This window comes from Vulpes lagopus, chromosome 12, assembly GCF_018345385.1.
Source record: "Vulpes lagopus strain Blue_001 chromosome 12, ASM1834538v1, whole genome shotgun sequence".
NCBI classification, from domain to species: domain Eukaryota; kingdom Metazoa; phylum Chordata; class Mammalia; order Carnivora; family Canidae; genus Vulpes; species Vulpes lagopus.
In genome coordinates, this window is record NC_054835.1 from 14,002,723 (window position 1) to 14,024,373 (window position 21,651).

Genomic DNA, 21,651 nt, shown 5'->3' on the forward strand with positions numbered 1-21,651 from the left:
GTCCAGGCCTGGTTCCTTCCTAGGCTGGCTGTGTGACCACCGATGAGTCATCTGCCTTTTCTTTTCTTTTCTTTTCTTTTCTTTTCTTTTCTTTTCTTTTCTTTTCTTTTCTTTTCTTTCTTTTCTTTTCTTTTCTTTTCTTTTCTTTTCTTTTTTCTCTTCTTTTTTTTCTTTCTTTTCTCTTTTCTTTCTTTTCTTTTCTTTTTTTTTAAGATTTTTATTTATTTATTCATGAGAGACACACACAGAGAGAGAGAGAGGCAGAGACACAGGCAGAGGGAGAAGCAGGCTCCATACAGGGAGTCTGATGCGGGATTCGATCCTGGGTCTCCAGGATCATGCCCCAGGCTGGAGGCAGGCACTAAACTGCTGAGCCACCCGGGGATCCCTGCCTTATCTTTTCTTAACAAAAATTTATTGATCACTTACTATATACACCAGGCACTGTTCTAGGTGTTGGAAATACATCAGTGAACAAAATGAAGACTCCCTACCCTCATGGGACTGAGGTAGACTAGAGGAAAAGTATCAATAATAAACATAATAAATAAGGACACTATGTAACACAAGGCAATAAATAAGAACACTATGTAATAAACATAATAAATAAGAACACATGTGTAATATGTTAGAAAATGGTAAGTGCTATTGAAAAAATAAAAAATAAGCCAGGGGAAGAGGGAGTTCCAGGGTAGGAAGGAGGTAGATTTCAATTTCAAATAGTGCAGTTAGGGTGACTCATTGAAAAGGTGACATTTGAGCAAAGACTTGGAGGAGGTGTGGGGATGAACAAAGCAGACCCTGAGAAACAGCACTATAAACAGAGGGAACAGCTTTTGCAAAGGCCCTGAGGTCGGAAAATGCCTGGTATGTTCTAGGAAAAGGAAAGAGGCCACTGAGGCCAGAGAGGAGTGAGTGGGGGTAGGAGAGGAGATGGCGTCCAAGCATATAGGGCCTTGTGGGCATTTGTTGGCACCTGGGCTTTTAGTATGGTGAGGGGAGTCTTCTGTTTTAATAGGGTCAGTCTGGCTGCTGTGCTGGGGATACTGGTGCAGGGCCAGGGTGGTAGGAGGGAGACCAGTTAGGGGCTTATGGCAGTGATCCAGCTTTAGTTTCCCTGCTCTCCCCACACAAGGGGGACATGGGGAGAAGTACGGGGAGCCTCAGGGGTCAGTCCCACGGGGCATACAGGCTTCAGTCCTAGGGCTTGGGGACCCGGGGGGTGGGCCAGGAGGGGACTGAGCTGCAGTGCTCCCCGGTCCCCAGGCGAGACTCCGCTGGCCCTGGCAGCGTGCACCAACCAGCCCGAGATCGTGCAGCTGCTGATGGAGAACGAGCAGACGGACATCACCTCGCAGGACTCGCGGGGAAACAACATCTTACACGCGCTGGTGACGGTGGCCGAGGACTTCAAGACGCAGAACGACTTTGTTAAGCGCATGTACGACATGATCCTGCTGAGGAGCGGAACCTGGGAGCTGGAGACCATGCACAACAACGATGGGCTCACGCCGCTGCAGCTGGCCGCCAAGATGGGCAAGGCTGAGGTGGGGCCCGGGAGCTGGGGGAGGGCAGGGAGGCCCACTGCCACTCTGCTGGCTCTCGGGCCTTTCTGGGGACCCCACGGATTACATCTTGGCCTGGGTAGGGTCTCAACCTCAGGTCTGGAAGTGCTTCTATGACCTGAGGTGGGTTTGTTCTGAGTGGCCACTCAGAGAGGCAGCATGGAAGGGCCCTCCCTCTGGGCTTCAGTGGCTAACACCCTGTGTTTCTGTCCCCTGCTCTGGAGTTCCCGGCTGGGGTCGGGGAGGGGGCGTTTTAAGGCCATGGTGACACAGTACCTCACTGTGGCTGAGGATTGTGGCTGAGGATTCCTGTGTGCTAGGCACCCAGGCCGGGGCTATGCCTGACCCTTGGGCCTTTGGTCTCTCAGGAGGACAGGAGTCCCAGAACGGCTGCTCTGGACCCAGAGCAGGTGGCCTGAATCTGGAGAGACCCCTGTCTGGCTGTTGAGACTCAGCCAAGTCCCCAGCAGAGGGTGTGCTTGCTTGTGGCCCTTTGTGCTCTGTGGGGTGTGGCTAAGGAACGCAGGGCTTGACCTCTGCGAAGACATGAGTGGGGGTGAGCTTCCATCTCTGTTGGTGCCTGGAGTCACGGCTTGGTCTGAGATCAAGGTCAGGACTCAGGTGGGCCTGCAGACAAGGCTCAGAGAAGCTTGCTTTTTTAGCCTCCATGTGTCCAAGCCCTGGGAGGGGGCTGAGGCTGCTGGGAGGCTCTGGGAGGACTGGGTGGGTGCAGCGGCTGTTGAGCTGTCACAGCTGTGCCAGCCTGAGGGCAGCTGACAGGGAGGCGGGTACCCTGAGGGCCTTGGGTCCAGTCCCAGTGGTCAGGGCTGGGGCCCACAAGGGACCTTTTCATTCTCTTGTGGGGGAAGGAAGGGTTGGAGATTGGCTTTGACAGAGGAGGAATTGTGTGCCTTCCTACCCTACACACCATCTCCAGTCACCCCTGGGGACACAGTTTGTGGGGGACTTGGAGGAGAGTCAGATTAGGGTTGAGAGTGGAGCTTCCTACTAGCTGCTGTGGCATGTCCTCTGCCTGCATGGAGCATGGCCCCATGACCCTTTGATTCTCTAGAGGATAATGTGCTCCCCTGGGATCAGTCCTGGGGAAGTGACTCCTGCATTCTTGGCCCCTTCTCTTCTTTAGTCAGTGTTTTTTGCAAAACCTTTCTGGACGCTGTCCAAGTTGGCCACTATGCTGGGAGGGCAGGGTGCAGAGGTGCTGAAGACACAGATCCTGTTCCTTGGGGCTCTCCAAGGCTGAGGCTTAGGGTGGGGAGAACTGCCCTGTGTCTGGGAGCTCTCTGCCTGGATTCTGAGGACCAAGGATCCCATAGGAGATGAGATTGGAACACCACGGGGTTGTGGGAGATTGGGGCTCTGACACTGTTCTCCCCAACAGATCCTCTTCCTGGGCCTTGGGTTGGTGCCCCAGGAAGCCCTGGCCCCAGTTTTGGAAAGCAGTGAGCTGGGGGGCAGTGGCTCTCTACCCTGCCTGCACTTTGGAACTGCCCAGGGAACTTTACAAAATACAGATATCTGGGTGCCCCCTGCAGAGATTTGGACTGAATTAGTGGGTGGTGTGGGGTTGCTGTGTGTCCCTTGGTGACTCTACTGTGTGGCAGGGCTTGAGGATCACTACCTGGAGAGGGGGTTTCTCAGGTCTCTCTGCCTGGCTGGCATCTCATATCACTCCCTGTCTGGCCCACGGTGAGCCTCAGTTAGAATGGTCTTGACTGAGGCTGGGGTAGGGAAGCTGGAAAAACTTCTAGTTTCTTTTCACATCCAGATCAAACAGAAATTATTTCTCAAACCCGTCAGTTCCCAGCTTCTTCGCTCAATGGGGTCCTCAACAAGTACAAGGGTCTAGGAGCTGGTTGTGTAGCTTTCCGTGTCCTGCCGAGGGCCTCCACACATTTTGTCCCTTGTATTCTCAGTCCCTGGTGAATTGGGCAGAGCAGTGAGGTTCACACCCATTCTGCAGATGATGTGGAGCCCAGGGGTCACAGTGGAAGGCGCAGAGGTGGGACAGTCTACCTGGGTGGGAGCATCTTCCCAACCCTGTTCTGTGGCTGTGGTTCTTCCTGTCCCCAGATCCTGAAGTATATCCTCAGTCGTGAGATCAAGGAGAAGCCACTCCGGAGCCTGTCCAGGAAGTTCACCGACTGGGCATATGGGCCTGTGTCATCCTCACTCTATGACCTCACCAATGTGGACACGACAACAGACAACTCAGTGCTGGAAATCATCGTCTACAACACCAACATTGATGTGGGTCCCTCAGGAGGGCTAGGCAAGAGCAGGGGATGAGGGGCTGGGCTTCAGGCCGAGGGCTTGGGGGCACTGGAAGGACCTGTGCCACTAGCTGGACATGTCTGTAGTCCTCCATTCCTTTGCCTCACTGGGCGGAGTCAATGCAGAAAGGGCAGGGCTAGAGCAGGTGCTGCGTTTACTTGTTCCCAGCTGGCCTTACACTGTACACTTTTGTGGTGGGGGTCTCCTGGCCCCAGAATCCTGGGCAGTGTGAGAGTGGGGGTGGGATGATTGGTATTGGTCTTCTCCATCTCGTCTCTCCCCCTCTTCCTTAATGGTTCTATAATCTCCCCTTCCCCCAGGGAAAGGCACAGCTAGAGCAATCAGGGAGGCCTTCCTGGAGGAGGCAAGATGGAGGAAAATCAGTGAAGTGGGAGGGAAAGAGAGAGGATCAGCAGTGAGAGGTTTTCAGCTTTTGGGGGGAAGTGAGGCAGCAGATTGGATCTGCATCGTCCACATGTTACCAAGAGTCATGCTTACCGGAGCCTGCTTTGTCTGGGGTCTCCCTGGACCTTCACAGCAGCCTGGTTGGTAGGGCAGTTTGACTGATATCAGTTCTAGGGATGAGGGAACTGAGGCCCCAGGAGTGTTGGAGGACTTCCCGAGGTCACACAGTGAGGGGGCCGAGCTGGGGCCAGTGACGGCCCTTCCCTCTCATAGCCCATGCTCCCCGCTGAGCAGCAGGTCCTCCCGCTGGAGCCCAGCTCCCATAGGGTTTGACTGCTGCCTGGGGGCTTTGGGAATGAGCTCAGGGGCTGGAAGTTACCTTCCCAACACTTCCAGCCAAACCAGTCCGTGGGAGAGACTGCCCCTTCTGCCTGGTTGGTGCTGACTCAGAGCTGCCTCGGAATGAGGCGCCTTGAAGGTGCTGGTGGCTTTCTACCCCCAGAACCGGCACGAGATGCTGACCCTGGAGCCCCTGCACACGCTGCTGCATATGAAGTGGAAGAAGTTCGCCAAGTACATGTTCTTCTTGTCCTTCTGCTTGTATTTCTTCTACAACATCACCCTGACTCTAGTCTCCTATTACCGCCCCCGGGAGGAGGAGGTACGGGGCCCCTGGAGCGGGGGAGGGGGGGGGTCAGAGCTCCGGTAGCTTGGAATGAGCTGGGGGAGATGAAGAAACTGAGGCCCGGAATGACCAAAACGTTTGCACGGCATTCCCCAATTGTCACCCTTCACAGCTTCTAGGGAACTGAGTATGTTTCTAGTGCTTAGCTATTGTGAGGGAAGTCTGGAAGGTTGGGAGATCCAGGCTCCACCTAAGTCTCCAGCTGATTGGGCCACAGGAAATGAGAGGAGCCGGGGCGTCCCACCACTCTGGGCCTCAGTTTCCATTCATTACATGGGCACGGAGTTTTGGCTTTGAGCATCCTGTGAGTGGCTGGGTTCAGATGAACAAATGACACTGAGGAGTGAGGGGTTGTTGGCATGGGCAGTACTGTGTTCCTCACTATAGAGTCTTGGGTTCCACTGTGGGTGGGGACGGGCAGGGAGCTGCTGTTCTTTCTCTCACACTATACAGAGATAGGGCTCCGTGCTGGCTTCTGGCTCAACTAGAGGGTTTGCATGTGTATGTGCGTCATACCCCCAAAGCTGGCATTACCCCTGCCCGCCCTCTCATTCCCCATCTTGCACCCATCCATTCCTTCCCTTCTTCCCAGGCCCTCCCACACCCTTTGGCCCTGACACACAAGATGGGGTGGCTGCAACTGTTAGGAAGGATGTTCGTGCTCATCTGGGCCATGTGCATTTCTGTGAAAGAGGTGAGTGGGCCGCTAAGCCCTGGGGACTTGCTGCAAGGCAGGCAGGGAGATAACAGGCCTGCTTTGATCCACTCCCCTCTGCCTTAGGATGGAGGGCGGAGGGCTTTGGGGAGGCGCCGCCTTGCTTCCTTTCTAAGCTTTAGATTTCTTAGCTACAAAACGAGAATATATAAATCAGCAGGTCTGTCCTGCCTACTTTATCCCTCCACCCCTCATCCCTCTGTCCATCTATCAGCCATTTGTCTGCCTTCTCAGCCACTGTGACCCATCCTCCTGTCCCTCCATTCACCCATTCAATCACCTCTCTTGTTGACTCAGCCATTCATCTGAATGCCTAGCATTCTTCCTCACTGTCCTTCTATCCTTCATCCATTTTCCGTCCTTCCATCTGTCTCTCAGTCAATAGCTTATCAGTCAATCCATCCAACCAATGAATCAACAGGGATATTCTGAACACCTTCTGTATATGGAGCCCTGAGGGATGTGAGAGGGAGGGAGGAAGTTTATCCTCTTTGAACTCACAGTCTTGTAGGAAATTTTACACAAACACCTGGACTTTAAAATAGAGTACGAAAAGGGACCTGTGTGGGATTCAGACCAGCCCTCAGAGGAAGCGAGATGGCTTGTCTGGGGACAGGAGAAGGAAGGAAAGCTTGAAAGCAGAGATGGCATTTAGTTTGCGATGTGGGATTTGGCGTGAGGACATTGGAGAGGAAGTTCTTATAGGGTGAGCATGGGGGGCAACGTTAAAAAAGGCTCAGAGGTGGGAGAACTAAGCCATATAATTTTTTGTCTTTTTTTAAAACTAAAAATTTAATTCCAGTGTAGTTAACATACAGTGTTCTATTAGTTTCAGGTGTACAATATAGTGATTCAACAATTTTCTACATTACTCACTGCTCACCACAAGTGCCCTCCTTAAAATCCATCATCTAATTCCTCCATCCTCCCCACTCCTTCCCCTCTGGTCATCGTCAGTTTGTTCTCCATAGTTCAGAGTTCATTTCTTGTTTTGTGTCTTTTTCTTTTTTTTCCTCTTTGCTCCTTTGTTTTCTTAAGTTCCACATGTAACTGAAATCATACGGTATTTGTCTTTCTCTGACTGACTTATTTCACTTAGCATGATACTCTCTAGCTCCACCCATGTCATTGCAAATGGCAAAATTTTACTCTTTTTTGTGGCTAATATTCCACTGTATATAGAGAGGACATCTTCTTTATCCATTCATCTATCAAGGACTCTTGGGCTGCTCCCGTAGTTTTGGCTGTTGTAAATATGCTGCAGTAAACATAGGGTTGCATGTATCCCTTTGATTTAGTGTTTTTATATTGTTTGGGCAAATATCCAGTAGCTCAATCACTGGATGGCAGGGTAGTTCTGTTTTTAACTTTATGAGGAACCTCCACACTGTTTTCCACGCTGTACCAGTTTGCATTCCCACCAACAGTGCACAAGGGTTCCTTCCTCTCCATATCCTCACCAGTACCTGTTGTTTCTTGTTTTTGGTTTTAGAAGCTAGGCCGTATTTGGGGAATAGCAGGGAATTGCGTGACTGTGCTGCTTTGCAGAGTCTTGGTGAGCATGAGGGGGAGAGTAAGAGATGTGAGAAGGTTTGGGGGTGTAGCCACTCCTAGCCTGGGGTTGCCTTTGCTCCCAAGCACAGGACCCTTCCATATCCCTCACCTAGGCTCTGGCTTGGCCTTCACACCCTCCCCCTCACTGAGTCCTGGTCCTGAGGAAACAGGGCCTTCCTCAGATCCTCCAGTGAGAGGCATGGAGAGGGTGCAGCTTTTCTTTCCTTTTTGGCCTCAGGGCATCGCGATCTTCCTGCTGAGACCCTCAGATCTGCAATCCATTCTCTCTGATGCCTGGTTTCACTTTGTCTTGTAAGTAGATCTGTCCCATTTGGTCACCACTGCACAGGCAGGGCTGAAGTCCTGCATGGTGGCTGCTGTGTTGTCTGGAACAGCCCTCCTCCCACATCACCATGTCCCAGTCATTCTGCCATTGTCTGATGGCGAGGGACCTCCTCTCACTTCTAGTAAAAGAAACCTGTATGTGCCTATGGAGAGGACTAGAAGACTCTGGCACACTGCCCACCATCAGGTCACAGTGATGACTGTCTCCACCCTGCCACAAAGCCTCAGGGGGCAGGTGGGGCAGAGAAGGCAGGAAGAGGAAAAGCCCTGCTGATTTCCTAATGAAGGGATAGCCCAGCCTGTTCCTCCTAGTTGTATGGGGTCTAGAGGTTGCCATCTTGGACTCCATCAGATCGGACTGGAAAGCGTTAGAAAAATCATCGAGTCTCATCTGTAGGCATAAAAACTGAAGCCCAGAGCAGGGAAGTGAGCGACTAACAGTCAGGCAGAGCCTCAGTGGTGTCGAAGCCATTCCCAGCCTCTGAGTCCTCCTCACCCTGTGCTAAAGCAGGGTTGGCTACCACAGGGCCCTAGCCAGAAAGCCCAGCTCAGCAGCCTCTCCGAATTAGGTCATGTGCAGCTGACATCAGAGGCTTACGTGACCCCTGTCTCTAAATGGATAGAGGCTGATTCAGCACTGCAGCCATGAGAACTGGGCAGGATTTGCAGGGTAGGATGAAGAATGTTGGTCTCTATAGCTCTGTAGATCCCACCAAAGTCCCTCTTCTGAGCATTTGGGAAGCTGGATCTACAGGACTTTATTTATTTATTTATTTTTTTTTAATTAACTTTTATTGGTGTTTAATTTACCAACATACAGAAAAACACCCAGTGCTCTTGCCCCACTGTTTCCAGATACCTCGGTGTACCAGTAGGTACATTCCTTCTAGAGTCATGAACAGAATTCATCTCCATGGGCAAGTGGGGTCCCAGTTACTGCAGTAAGTGGATGAAACAGGTGCAGCCCTGCCCCATGAGAGAAGCCACATGGGAGTCTCCCACCTTTGAGAAATTGTGATAATTCCAGAGAAGAATCCATTTATACAACCACTGGATTTAGTGCAGATGAAAGGTGCCAATCATTGTCCTGCTCTTCTGCTTCTTACATATTTTTTCAGTGATGAGGAAGGTAGATACATATTTCCTTATGTTAATCCAAACTGCATCGATTACCCAAACATTCGCTTTTCACTGCACAAGAGAAACAAGTTCGCCTGTGTCCTAACTTTAACTAGTTAGATATTTTATGATCATGGAGACTGTCTGAAGTTATAAGCCACAGAGCTTTTGATCTAGACGTCTGCATAATTGATGATGTAGCACTGTTTAGGAGTAGATTTTAATCCTGTTTGCTTGTTATATATTGAACTTTAAAGATTTTAATGGTAGTAAAATGTACATAACATGAAAGTTGCCATCTTAACCATTTTAAGTGTACAGTTCAATACTGGTAAATACATTCATATTGTTATGCAACCAGTCTCTGTTTAGCATATCTACCATTTAGCATATATTATAGTTTTAAAAAAGATTTTAAAAAGTAGGATGTGGGGGACTTTTGTTATGATTGTCTTTTAAGTATAGACATTGTCAGCCTTTGGCATTTTTGTTAAAACTGCAATCATGTACTGTATCCTTAGTCTACGCAATGGTTCCCTGATCTATGCGGGGGATCAGAAATCACATGGGTAATTTAAAAAATATGGGCTTCTGGACCAGAATCTCCTTGAGTCCCAGGGGTCTGTATTTTTAGAAAGTCCCGGTGAGCTGCAGCCAGCCCACTGCAGGCTCTGACTCACACCTGGCAATGGCATCTGCGAGGCTGGATCTTAGACATAGTCCTGAGGGCCTGGGGCAGCCTCACCAGTCACTTGAGCATTACCCACCAGGGGGCTGGCACAGGGAAGGGGACAACAGTTTATGGGAGGCTGGGATTTTAATGTCTACCCTGATGCTGAGGAGGAGTGAGTAAGGCCCTTGTCTCCTGTGTCTCCTGAACAGTTTTGTCCAGGCTGTGCTCGTGGTACTGTCTGTCTTCTTGTACTTGTTTGCCTACAAGGAGTACCTTGCCTGCCTTGTGCTGGCTATGGCCCTGGGCTGGGCAAACATGCTCTACTACACGCGGGGATTCCAGTCCATGGGCATGTACAGCGTCATGATCCAGAAGGTGCGTTGGAGGCTTCCGAGCATCACAGACATGCAGGCGCCACAGTGGGGGAACCCTCAGGAAATGGCCGTTTTTCAGATGGGGAAACAGGTCTGCAGAGCAAAAGAAGCTGGTCCTGTGGGCAAGCCTCTGCTCTTTCTCCCAAACAGCACTGTCCCCCTTTGCTCAGGCTTTAAGTGTCCAGACCTTAAAACGGCTGCAGTACCTGGGCTTGTTGGGCACGGAAGGAATACACTGTATGGAGAATTGGTCCTCACCCCCAGGCAGTGGTGTGCTGGTAACTAATTAACAGCCAGCTCTCTGAGAAAAATGCCTACACATGCACAGGTATTGTGTTTATGATAGGTTTTATTATGGAAAGGATGAGTAGTACATCATTAACAAATAATGAACTGTATAATGCTATTTATTATAAATTCCACATACCTAGTTGAATGTGGCAGAACAATTGGTTGATTTTTGCTGGACTCCTCTGTCGCTGATCTGTGTTTGCAAGTGACAGAGTGTTATTGCAACATCAGTGTGGTGGTTGTTTAGTTTAAAGAGTAAGATGAAAGTGAAGCAGTGCAGCCCTATGTGGGAACTTCCCTTGTTTGTCAACAATGGGAGCCACTTAGTTGCTGAATTGAATAAGTTTTCAAATATCCTAAGATTATTTCATTAATGTTACTGTGTTATTCACGACACAATAGCTACGGATAGGACACATTTAAAAGTTTAATCTGCCTTAACATTTTCTCCATTACTGTCAAATCTAGATCTAGACTATCTGCAAAGTAATGAGTCTGTGATTTGTCCCATTTACCAATTTCCATGGTGTAAATCCTTCCATGGTTGATTTCCAGCTACCACTATGGCATCGTTGAACACAGAGTCGGAAAGAGATGCACAGTAACTCATTACACAGTATGTACGCCATGGCTGCCAGAGATGTAGATAGCCCTAATAGCTTAGATAATTATAAAATGAGTGATGAGGTTTGAATATTTATTATCTTTGTTTTTAATATAATTTACTTAATTATAAGTTTATGTGATTTAATTTTTAATAATGGCTCTGTTTAACAACCAGCCTACAAAACTGATGAAAATGTAACCATCAGCTCTTATGAGCAGGCGTGAGCTGGTTCCAGCACATCACTGCCCCCAGGAAGCGTGAGGATTTTAGACATGAGACTCTCTGAAAAAATGTGCTCATGTATGGGCTGAATCATGAAGGACAGAGGCAGACTGTGTTCCAGGAGGGAGGAGGAAGCCTTCCCCCAGAAGGGAAGGCTTCTTGGAGGAGATGGAGCTCAGAGGTGACCTTTGGAGCACCAGCAGGATTTGGCTAGGGGAAGGAGAATGGCTTGAGGGAAGGCATGGTGAGGGTGGGTCCTGGGTGAGGGTGGGAAGCAGTAAGGAGATCAGGATCTAGGGAATATGTGACCAAAGCTTATTCTTGAATCATGTTTCTCCCTTTATAGGTCATTTTGCATGATGTTCTGAAGTTCTTATTTGTATATATCGTGTTCTTACTTGGATTTGGAGTAGGTAATTGATTTATAAATAATAGGAACTTCCACATTTGTAAAGCACTTTATACAGATGTTAAAATGACAAGCACACAGCAACCTCAGCAAGTTATGTCACCTACCAGTGGAGCATTTGCCATGCTTAGCATTTTCCAAGCATTGTCTTTTTACTTGTCTAAGTATCTCAACCAAGGGGGAGTCATCATCCCTGATCATAAGGTAATGGAGGCTTAGAACCAGACCTGTCACTCTTGTCTACTCACACTGTGTGGATGCCTCCCACGTCTACATCCAGCATCTTATGTGGCCCTCACAACCTGAGAGAGGCTTGGCAGGTGGTTTTGGCCCCATTTTATAGAAGGGAAGCTAAGAAGTTTGCAGAAATGTAACTGATGGTCTTTGAAAAATAGGAGTAAACTAATGCACTGAGGTAAGCTCCTTTGGCTCCCCCACATCATGTTATTTGCAGTTTGCTTCAGATATATCTGTGGGAGCCTCTGCTCTCCTGGACTGGGGAAGGGGAGCCCCCTCTTAAAGTCTCTTCATTTGTACAACCTGATTTTATTTCTAACTTCTACATAGAGAGGTATCATTGTATTTTCCCATGCCAGTTCTCCCCCATGCCCCTATGCCACCACTACCCACCCCCCTCATGATCATTGGCATTTGAAACTAGGCAGCATTCCCATCTTCTGGTTTTTGCTGGGCTGCGGTGTGCTTATTTATTTTCTCCTTCACTAGCTTGTTTATTTATTCACCCATTTACTCACTGATTAATTTGACCATCCATCCATCTATCCATTTAACAATGAGCCACTGCTATGGCATGTTGGAAGGAAGAGAAGAAAAGGGCCCAGGTTTTGGCCAGGGAATCTCCCTACAGAGCATGAACAAGAGACTCAAGACCTTATGGTTTTGGAGGAGATGACCCAGGCTACAGGAAGTTGGGAACCCAAAGCCCGGTTGGAGAACTAGGGACACATGTAGATTATAGCTGGCAACTCTGCAAGGCTGTGAGTCATCAAGGGCTGAATGGCAGGGTAGAGGAGGGAGAGAAGAGAGTGGGCTTCATTAGGCAGGAGGGGCTTTCTGCGGGAGATCAAGGCAGAGGACCCGCATGGTAAAGCTTCCAGGAAGCTGAGGCTAGAGGCAAAATCTAAATGACCAAAGAGGATGAGGCAGTAGGCTTGCAGTGTGTATGTGTGTGTGTGTGGGGGGGGGCATGTGTGTATGTGCAAGTATGCATGAGTTTATTGGGTAATTAGCCAGGCACAGTGCCAGAGGAGAAACCCTATTGTGTCCTCCCAGCCCTAGCCTCGCTGATCGAGAAGTGTCCCAGTGACAACAAGGACTGCAGCTCCTATGGCAGCTTCAGTGATGCGGTGCTGGAACTCTTTAAGCTCACCATAGGCCTGGGTGACCTGAACATACAGCAGAACTCCAAGTACCCCATCCTCTTTCTGTTCCTGCTCATCACCTATGTCATCCTTACCTTTGTCCTCCTCCTCAACATGCTCATTGCCCTGATGGGAGAAACAGTGGAGAATGTCTCCAAGGAGAGTGAGCGCATCTGGCGTCTACAGGTGAGCCTGGCAGAGACTCCGGCATGGGGGTCTTCACAGGGACTCAGTTCAGCACATGGTATTGACAACTGTCTGTGCCAGTGGATCTGCGACGGGGCCTGGGAATCTGCACAAGCTCTGCGTGGTTGGCCAGGTTCTGGGAAACTCTGTCTAGGTTCCTTAAGTATAAGGTCTAGGCAATGTGACTGGACAACAGCACATGTGAGACAAACTCAGGCATATGGGCATGCTCTGCTCAGTCAATGGTGTGATATGTGGATGTTGAAATACGACTTACATATAGATTGCATTAAGAGGAGTATAGGGTATAGGGCAATGGAGATGACCATTCTGCACTCCTCAGTCCTGGCTGCAACATTCCTTACATGCTGGGGGCTTTACACACTGAGGACACTAACCCACAGGATGGTCCAGAGCTGGTTTCCAGGCCTGGGAGAGGACTGGAAACTGTGTCTCAATAAATGGTATTGGGACTAGGGTTGAAGAAGGTGAGAGTTTCTCCAGATATCTGCAGAGCTACTTGTGAAGGAACAGCTTCCTTCTGTGGCCCCAGAAGGTAGAACTGAGGTGTATGGGGCAAGAACAGGGAGAAAAGCTTTGATTTGACACAAGGAAGTTTCCAATGATTATGGCCTTCTTAATGGGTTTGTTGATTGCATTCAGAAGAGACTTGACAAATTATCGACAGCAAACCTGCTGAGGTCATTCCAAGCCTGGCACGCGGGTGGAACTATGTCATATCTGCACCTTTCTTCACCGTAGGATCCCAGGATCCTAATATTTTCAGTTAGGAAGCTCCTGGACTCCCAGAAACATTGTTTATGTTGTGTGGTTTCTTTTAAAAGATTTTATTTATCTATTTATTTGAGAGACTGAGCACAGTAGTGGGGGGAGAGGCAGAGGGAGAAGCAGGATCCCCACTGAGCAGAGACCCCAACATGAGGCTCCATCCCAGGACCCCAGGATCATGACCTGAGCCCAAGGCAGACGCTTAACCCACTGAGCCACCGAGGTGCCTGTATGTTGTGTTTAAAGCAATTAATACCTTTCCCAAACTTCCTGGTTTTCATTTTGAATTCTGTGGAATAGCTGAACCCTCGGGATCTATGCATTAAGCATCCAGTGGAGGTGGAGCTGGCTGTTTGGTGGCAGGTGTGCATGTATGTGTGTGTGTACGGGGGTGGGGTGGGGTGGCTGCCTGCACATTCACACGGAGCTGTGTTCCTGGGCTGGCTCCGCATTGATGTGCCTAATTAGGCCTATTTATGTCCCAGAGAGCCAGGACGATTTTGGAGTTTGAGAAGATGTTACCAGAATGGCTGCGGAGCAGATTCCGGATGGGAGAGCTGTGTAAAGTAGCAGAGGAAGATTTCCGGCTGTGTTTGCGGTAACAAAGGCGGGGGGGGGGGGGGGGGGGGGGGGGGGGGGGGGGGGGGGCCTTGGGGGCGGTCTTTGGGTGGGGAAAGGGAGATGAGTCAGTGGGTGTCAGAGAAACAGTGCTGCCACTTGCTTCCCAATCCACGGTGACCGGTGACCGTGGGTTCTGGCCTCCTCAGGACATGGAATTTGCTCCTGCGGGGTCGCTGGCGCTGGGACACGCTTCTCAAGCTCCGAAGGCAGAGGGAAGGAGACTGTTGGCAGCATTCGCCTCTCTGCCCCTGGCCAATGCCCGCAGGGCCTCCCCTCATCCAGCATCTGCTTTAGGAAAGATTTGCTGGCCTGGCACTTCTTGTCCTTCTCTGTACCCTGTGTGGGTTTGTGTGACACCAGGGGACCTGAGGCGTGTTTTGTCACTGTCAAATGGAAAGTGAGACAGTGACTTTGGACAGATATCAAGCTTTTTGGCTTTTGAAAAGTACTTGCCAATGCCATGACCGACTTTTCTGATGAGTCTACCTCTCCCTCCCCTGTCTGGCTGCCTGACCTTACAGACTGCCCTCTGCGTGTAACCTTACCATGCTCACCACCATTCCCAGCTATATAACCCTTACCCAAGCAATATCTCTCATGTCCACACCCTCGTCCTAGAGATGTTCCCTGAATGTGAACTTCAGCCAAACCATTGCCTCCAGTTGCAGTCTAGAGCCTTAGACCCTGCTTATTCTTATTGGGGTTTGAACCCTAACCACTTTCTCCAAGTACAACCCTAACCCTTAACTCTAAACTTCTAAACTTCTTCAAGTTTAGTCCTCACACCATCATATCTCAGCCTGGGCCATCTCCCCTCCTTCCCAGGGACTGCCTCTCACCAGTAAGGCACAGCTGTTGCTGTCTGAAGATGTCCCTTTGACAGTGTCTGGGCCCCACACACTGGGAGGGGGACTGACCCCTAGAGGTATGGGAAAATGGAGACTTGCCTGGGTTTCAAACTCTAAAAATCTGACATGACCATATGAGGCCAGGGTCCCAGATCCCCAGGATGGACAGAGGGGAGCTGTCTGGAACACCCTAAATGCTATGTTTGCATATAATGAGGTACAACTGAGAAGTAGCGAGAATGATTATTACACTTGCAGGATCAATGAGGTGAAGTGGACTGAATGGAAAACGCATGTCTCCTTCCTCAATGAAGACCCAGGGCCTGGGCGACGAACAGGTACTATTGCTGTCAGGAAGTCTGATGGCCACGCCTGTCTGGCCATGTGACCTTGGGCAAATTGTGTCTGAGGGCCCTGATTTTCCCCATCTGCAAAATGGGACGGCTGAATTAAATGGGTTCTCAGGTTCTTTTCAGCTGTGACATTGTACAACCCTAGCTGGAATAATTTTAAAAATTGGGTGGTGAAAAAGAATTAGGTGGTACACTGGAGATGGAAGCCCTCATTGCCGAGCATTGCTTTTCTAAAATAGTGGTTTTGGTGTTTTTTGGTGTTTGGTATTTTTAAGCAGATTTCAACAAAATCCAAGATTCTTCCAGGAGCAACAGCAAAACCACCCTCAATGCATTTGATGAAATAGATGAATTTCCGGAAACTTCAGTGTAGAAGCAGAATCCAGAGCTGGTGTGAGCACAGGCCGTCTGATGCTGCAGGCTGGGTCCTGGGTCTTGGGTCCTGGGTCCTTGGTCCTGGGTCTGCGCTGAGGCCTACAGAGCCATGGTGCCTTCGCTGAGTGCCCAGAAACGGAAAGCACCTTTACACTGAGTGCGTGGCCGAACTGAGAGGCTGTCGATCTGCCTGAGTGGGAAACATCTTGGATTTTTTTTTTCTTTACTCGGCAAAGGATTTGTGCAAACACATAGCAGGCAGCCCTGAGCCTGGGAGGACTCCCTGAAGTCCAGGGTGAGGCCACTGGGCTCAGCAACTACAGGCCAGCTTGGCTTGGAGAGAGGGGTGGTAGGGAAGGGGCAGAGAGGCCTGGGGAACAGAATTTCCTTCCTGACAACATCTGCTTGATGGGTGGGGCCCACACATTCCAATGTCTCCCTTCCTGTGACTGGGTCTCCTGAATTTAAGAGATTCTTGATCCCATCCCAGAACAAACAGGGCGCTGAACTCAGTCGGATGTCCTAGGGGAGGAGAGGACTGAACTATGGGACTGCCCTTCCCAACCCTTCAGGGAACAGGAAACTACCCTTGGAATGGGTGCTTTGGCACCCCAAGGCTCCAACTGTCTCAAACCAAGAGACGTTTTTAGTAGACTAATTAACACAGGGTTTTTATTTTCAATAGAGAAAAGACATTTCAGTTTTGGAGGAAAGTTACTTCAGATGAAGTATGTCATTTTAAAAGCTGAGAAACAGATTTGGGGATTTGGGGCTGCATATAAGTATTATATACTTGGCCTTGAGGTGGCCAGAGCAGGGACAAAAAGCTTTTCTTTACACACAAAAAAGTCCATAGGAGATGTGACAGGCAGGGTCTGTGTGGGCCATTGTGACCTGGGTGGAAGAGCTTGGCTCTTGTCCTTGTTCTGGCCCTGTCATCACACATGCCTCCCAGCTGGGAGTGGGGCTTCGTCTGACACAGAAATAGCAGCTGCTCTGTTTATATGGTCTTAAATCTCAGAGGTTACTATTCTACGTCAGTATTTCTCATTGGAGGAATTTAACAAACTACCTGAAATGCTCTGGTATTAAATATTTTTGTTAACTGTGAATTTTGAGGCTGAGGGGGAAGGAGTGTGAGAAAGGAGTGTTTGCCAAGACATAGGGCTGCTTTTTAGAGCCTCCTCCTCTGATTTCCTCCCCCTGAAATTACACAGAGTCAGTCTGGAACAGAGGTCAAGTGGGGATGGAAGACTTCTGGGTCACTGGCACCTAAACAACCATAAAATCCCCTCTGCATTAGGTATCTGGTAAAAGGATTCATGTGGGAATTTTAGAGGTGGAATTATAAAGATATTAACCATGAATTTTAATTTTAAAGGGCATAAAACTAAATTTAGCCTTTAGACAACTTGGCAGTTGGCTAGTGAATCTGCCATGAGGCAAACTGAGGAGTGCTGGCCAAACAGTCCACTCTGGGCTGCTCTGTGTGCCAACTTCTCTGGGTGAGTGGCCGCTTGGCCTTTGTGCCCCTTGGGGGCTGGGGCTGGGAGAGGTGAGGTGGGTCAAGGATGAGCCTGAGACCCGCACAGTCCGTGGCAGCCTCTGCACTCTCAGCTGAAGCCAACCAGGGCTCTAAGCCGTGGTGCTCAGATCAAGCTCTGGTTGTGAGCAGGGGTAGCAGGGACTAGGCATGTTCTCTGGAAAGGGAAGATTGGGGGAGGAGGATCGTCATGGAGGCAGGAGGAGCACATGGGTGGGAATGGTGCCAAGGAAATTTCAAGGACAAAGATTTTGGTTCCATTCAGTCTAGCAACTGCTCCAGATATTGAGGATGTTTAAGTAGAATTTATTAGGGATGTTGTTAAAGATTACAATCAGATGGATGGACTTTGAGATCCTTCTAGCCTGGAGATCAGCCTCCTGTATCTGGAGTTCCCTACTTGTACACCTCCAAAGCAAATGTCCTGGTCTGAAGGGCAGCCATTTGGATCCATGGTGCCATGGTCTGGGAATTCAGAATTGTTTTGATTTGGATAATAATGGGTAAAGTCACACAGCTCTCCATTTCTGACTTGAATACAAGCTAGGGCAGGGGGGTGAGGCAGATGGAAATTAATAATGGGATCTTGGTCTTCTCACACATCTGGAGAGCTGTTCTCTGTGAGTCTGGATGGAATATGTTGGCAGGGACATTTTTTGTACCATATTCATCTCTCAAAGGGTTTTGGCCTAGATTATCTGGGCCTTGGTAGGTTTACCAAGGCAAAAGGAAGCAATGAGTCAAAGATCATTGGTTTGAAAAATCAGTTCCCTTATTTTATACCTGGAAACTAAAGCCCAGAAAGGAAAATGGATTTGTTTAAAACCATGCAGGAAGTCACATCAGAGCTGTGGAAGCTGCAGTGTTCTGACTCCTGGGCCACAGGTATCTCCCAGCACCATTTGTTTTTATAGCACATTCAGGAAATTTGAACCCCTCTCTGTGCTTGCCACACATGTTATGTCAGGCGGCTAAGGCTTTTTGCTCAGATGATTCATGTTGGCAGTTTCCATTGTCCCAGTGAGCCCTATGACAGATTTGAAATTCAATTGTGCACATAGCTGTGTACATACCACACACATACACACACACTACACTGAATCCACGGTCATATCGGGACATCTTAAAACTTCATGATTTATATTTCAGTAATTTAAGGGGTGGGCATTTCCCAAGGATAGAATCTCCCATGCTCAGATAATGGCTGTGGCTGAGAATTTTCCTTTGGCTACACTGCCTTAGAAGGATCTATTATTCTGACATTATGTGATGTATGTTTAGAATAAACATGGTGCTTGCCTTCCTCACTGGGATGTAGCAGAAAGTGGACAAGGTTGTACTGTGAAGTATTAAGCTCCTAGAAGGCTCCTGCCTAAGAGAGTCCAGTATTACTAAAGTCCCTTTCCTTCCCCGAGGCCTGCTTGAACTGTGTCTTCTTGCTCCGGGCGGGGCCTGGGTCTATGGGCCGTTATCCCGGCCTATAAGCCATACTTGAGTTTTGCATTGATTTACATGTTTATACTGTGATCTTGATCCCAAACATAGACTTGTCACCTCTTCTCATTGAATGTGCCTGATCATTGTAAATTTTAATTCACATACTTGTTCTCAGTGTTGTGTGTGTGTGAAACTCTGTGTTTAATTAACAAGTCGCAAATAGAGTAAGAACATTTTAGCACCTTTGAAGAAGTGCTTTTATGATTTCTAATAAATATTTATTTTGCCTTGTTATGATCATAGTTTATCCTTGTCTTAGGTATGCCACCATGAAGACCAAGGGGTGGTCTATAAAGATCTAGGAATCCTAGAGTGTTGCTTACTCTAAGGCTAATGGGAAGCCCACTTTTTGGACCTGAAATAGTATTATCGGTCCTAGGACACAGTCAGCACATTGAGACATTTAGGTCACCTTTGTATAGTGTTTACATCTGACAGTGCATTGATGGCCAGTACCCCATTTGAACCACTCAACAATTCCAGAACCAGTTTGGGTCAAAGGAGACTAAGGGAGTTGAAATGAGATGCCCAAGGAATCAGCCAGAAAGTGTTTAGCAGTTCAGGCCACATGACCCCCAAGCAGTGCTCTATCCATCATGTCCTGCTGGCTATCAACTTATTTTGTGTAGATATAAAATCATGGCTCCTCTCGGTGTCCATCAAAAGATGAATGGATAAAGAAGATGTGGTCTATGTGTACAATGGAATATTACTCAGCCATTAGAAATGACAAATACCCACCTTTTTGCTTCAACGTGGATGGATCTGGAGGGTATTATGCTGAGTGAAATAAGTCAGTCGGAAAAGGACAAACATTACATGGTCTCATTCATTTGGGGAATATAAACATTAGTTAAAGGGAATAAAGGGAAAGGAGAGAAAATGAGTGAAAATATCAGTGAGGGTGACAAAACATGAGAGACACCTAACTGGGAAATGAACAAGGGGTAGTGGTAGGGGAGGTGGGCAGAGGGTTGGGGTGACTGGGTGATGGGCACTGAGGGGGGCACTTGGTGGGATGAGCACCGGGTGTTATGCTATATGCTGGCAAATTGAACTCCAATAAAAAAAATAAAAAGTAAAAAAATAAAGTAAAAAGTATGATTTGGAAGAAAAAATAAAATAAAATAAAATAAAATAAAATAAAATAAAATAAATAAAATAAAATCATGGCTCCCTGTGGAGACCAGAAAATATAAATCCTTTCTGTCCACTTCACAGGATCTTTGTCAGGAAGCAATGATAATACTATCATTACTGGCCAACTCATACATATATGCATTTTTAAAATTCTTTTGAGCTATTTCATAAGGATGGCAGTTTTTAACTTGATTGCCAAGACACTGCTGTGTCATGATGGGTTGCAGAACTCGCAAACAATTTATTAATGAGTGATTTGCTGCATTTGGTGAATTATTTACTTAATTCAAAAGACTCCTAGAGTAACATCCTTCACTGGGATGTGTCTTCTTGAGTGACAAAGAAATGGGAATTGTACATAATGTACATCCTAGCTCAAATAAGTTTCCATTTATAATCTAGGAATGTGCTATCCATGAGAACATTCTGGGTGGACCAATAGTAAAAGGATAGAAACCTCTGTCATAAGATATATTATGGGAGTGGGATGCCGAGGTCAATGGGTAGGAACAGTTTTATGGCTCTTGATATTGTGAAAAATCACATTCTTAAAGATATTTTGTAACTTACACCTTTAAGATTGTGTGTTTCCTGTTTATAAATAAATCACTTTTCCAATCACATTGGTTATCTTAATAACACAGATCTGTAGGTTTGGTGAGTATTCTATCTCCATTTAATAAGTGGAGAAATTAAGACTTGGAAAGACACGGAATTGCACATAAAGGTCACGGTTTTTCATAGGCCAAGGATCCCAGTTCTCTGAGGTTTACTAGTTAGTGCCAGTCAGTAGTGTCCATGAGCTTGTATAACAGAGTGGTCTAGCCTAGGCTGAGTCACATTTAAGAATATGGGGTAGTGGAGTGATGGGCATGAAGGAGGCACATGATGTGATGAGCACTGGGTGTTACATATGACTGATGAATCGCTGAATATTACCTCTGAAACTAGTAATACACTAGTCTTGAAATTAAAAAAAAAAAAAGAATATGTCTCATCCAGGTAAAGGGAGTGTAGTGGTGGGTCAGGGTTTCAAGAAGAGGGAACATGTGGGCAAAGACCTCAAGATACTAGGGAGCTTGATGCAGTTGAGGATGGAGGAATCTGTGCAGCCAAATTGCTGGGAGCAAAGGGACAAGTGGCATGAAACAGGGCTGGAGAGGCAGAGGCCAGAGCACGTAGGGCTCGTTCAGCTGTGGTGAGGCATTGAGATTTCATACCAAGGTAAGAGGAAGCCACTAAAAGGTTTTACACAGAGGAATTATTAAATGTGAACATTTCCCTGTTTTTGCAATGGTGTTGCAGGCTTAAAAGGGTGTATCTCACCGCCCACTCCCCCCCCCCCAAATCCTTCGGGACATAGGAATGTCTGAAGAGTGTAGAATGAAGTGAATTTCAATTGGGAACGACAGGCACACTCTGGGAGTGGCTGCAAAGGAAGGAAAGAAGACAAAGACATTGGTGGAATATGAAGACAGCTCAGCAGAGGGATGTTTAAGCACACCTATGTAGTCGACCAAACTTTATTGGACACTTACTAGATTGCAGACAATGAAAAAGACATGGATAATGTCTTCAAGATGGGATGGAAGCAGAGAGGGGCAAAGGGGCGGGTCAAGAAGGCTTCACAGATGAAACGAGAGTTGAGGAGCATTTTGAAG

General features: G+C 48.0%; 1 protein-coding gene across 1 annotated transcript in view; it reads left to right on the forward strand.

Moving 5' to 3' along the window:
- TRPV3 (transient receptor potential cation channel subfamily V member 3) overlaps nt 1–19,039 on the forward strand; it is a 35,833-nt gene extending 16,794 nt beyond the window's left edge. The window contains exons 8-18 of the mRNA XM_041723987.1: nt 1,267–1,547; nt 3,657–3,833; nt 4,765–4,923; nt 5,540–5,641; nt 7,455–7,528; nt 9,563–9,728; nt 11,194–11,260; nt 12,550–12,824; nt 14,099–14,211; nt 15,341–15,420; nt 15,711–19,039. Of these exons, the coding sequence (XP_041579921.1) occupies nt 1,267–1,547; nt 3,657–3,833; nt 4,765–4,923; nt 5,540–5,641; nt 7,455–7,528; nt 9,563–9,728; nt 11,194–11,260; nt 12,550–12,824; nt 14,099–14,211; nt 15,341–15,420; nt 15,711–15,808 (1,592 nt within the window). The 3' untranslated portion in view covers nt 15,809–19,039. The remainder of the gene's footprint in view (nt 1–1,266; nt 1,548–3,656; nt 3,834–4,764; nt 4,924–5,539; nt 5,642–7,454; nt 7,529–9,562; nt 9,729–11,193; nt 11,261–12,549; nt 12,825–14,098; nt 14,212–15,340; nt 15,421–15,710) is intronic.
- The last annotated feature ends 2,612 nt before the right edge of the window (nt 19,040–21,651 follow it).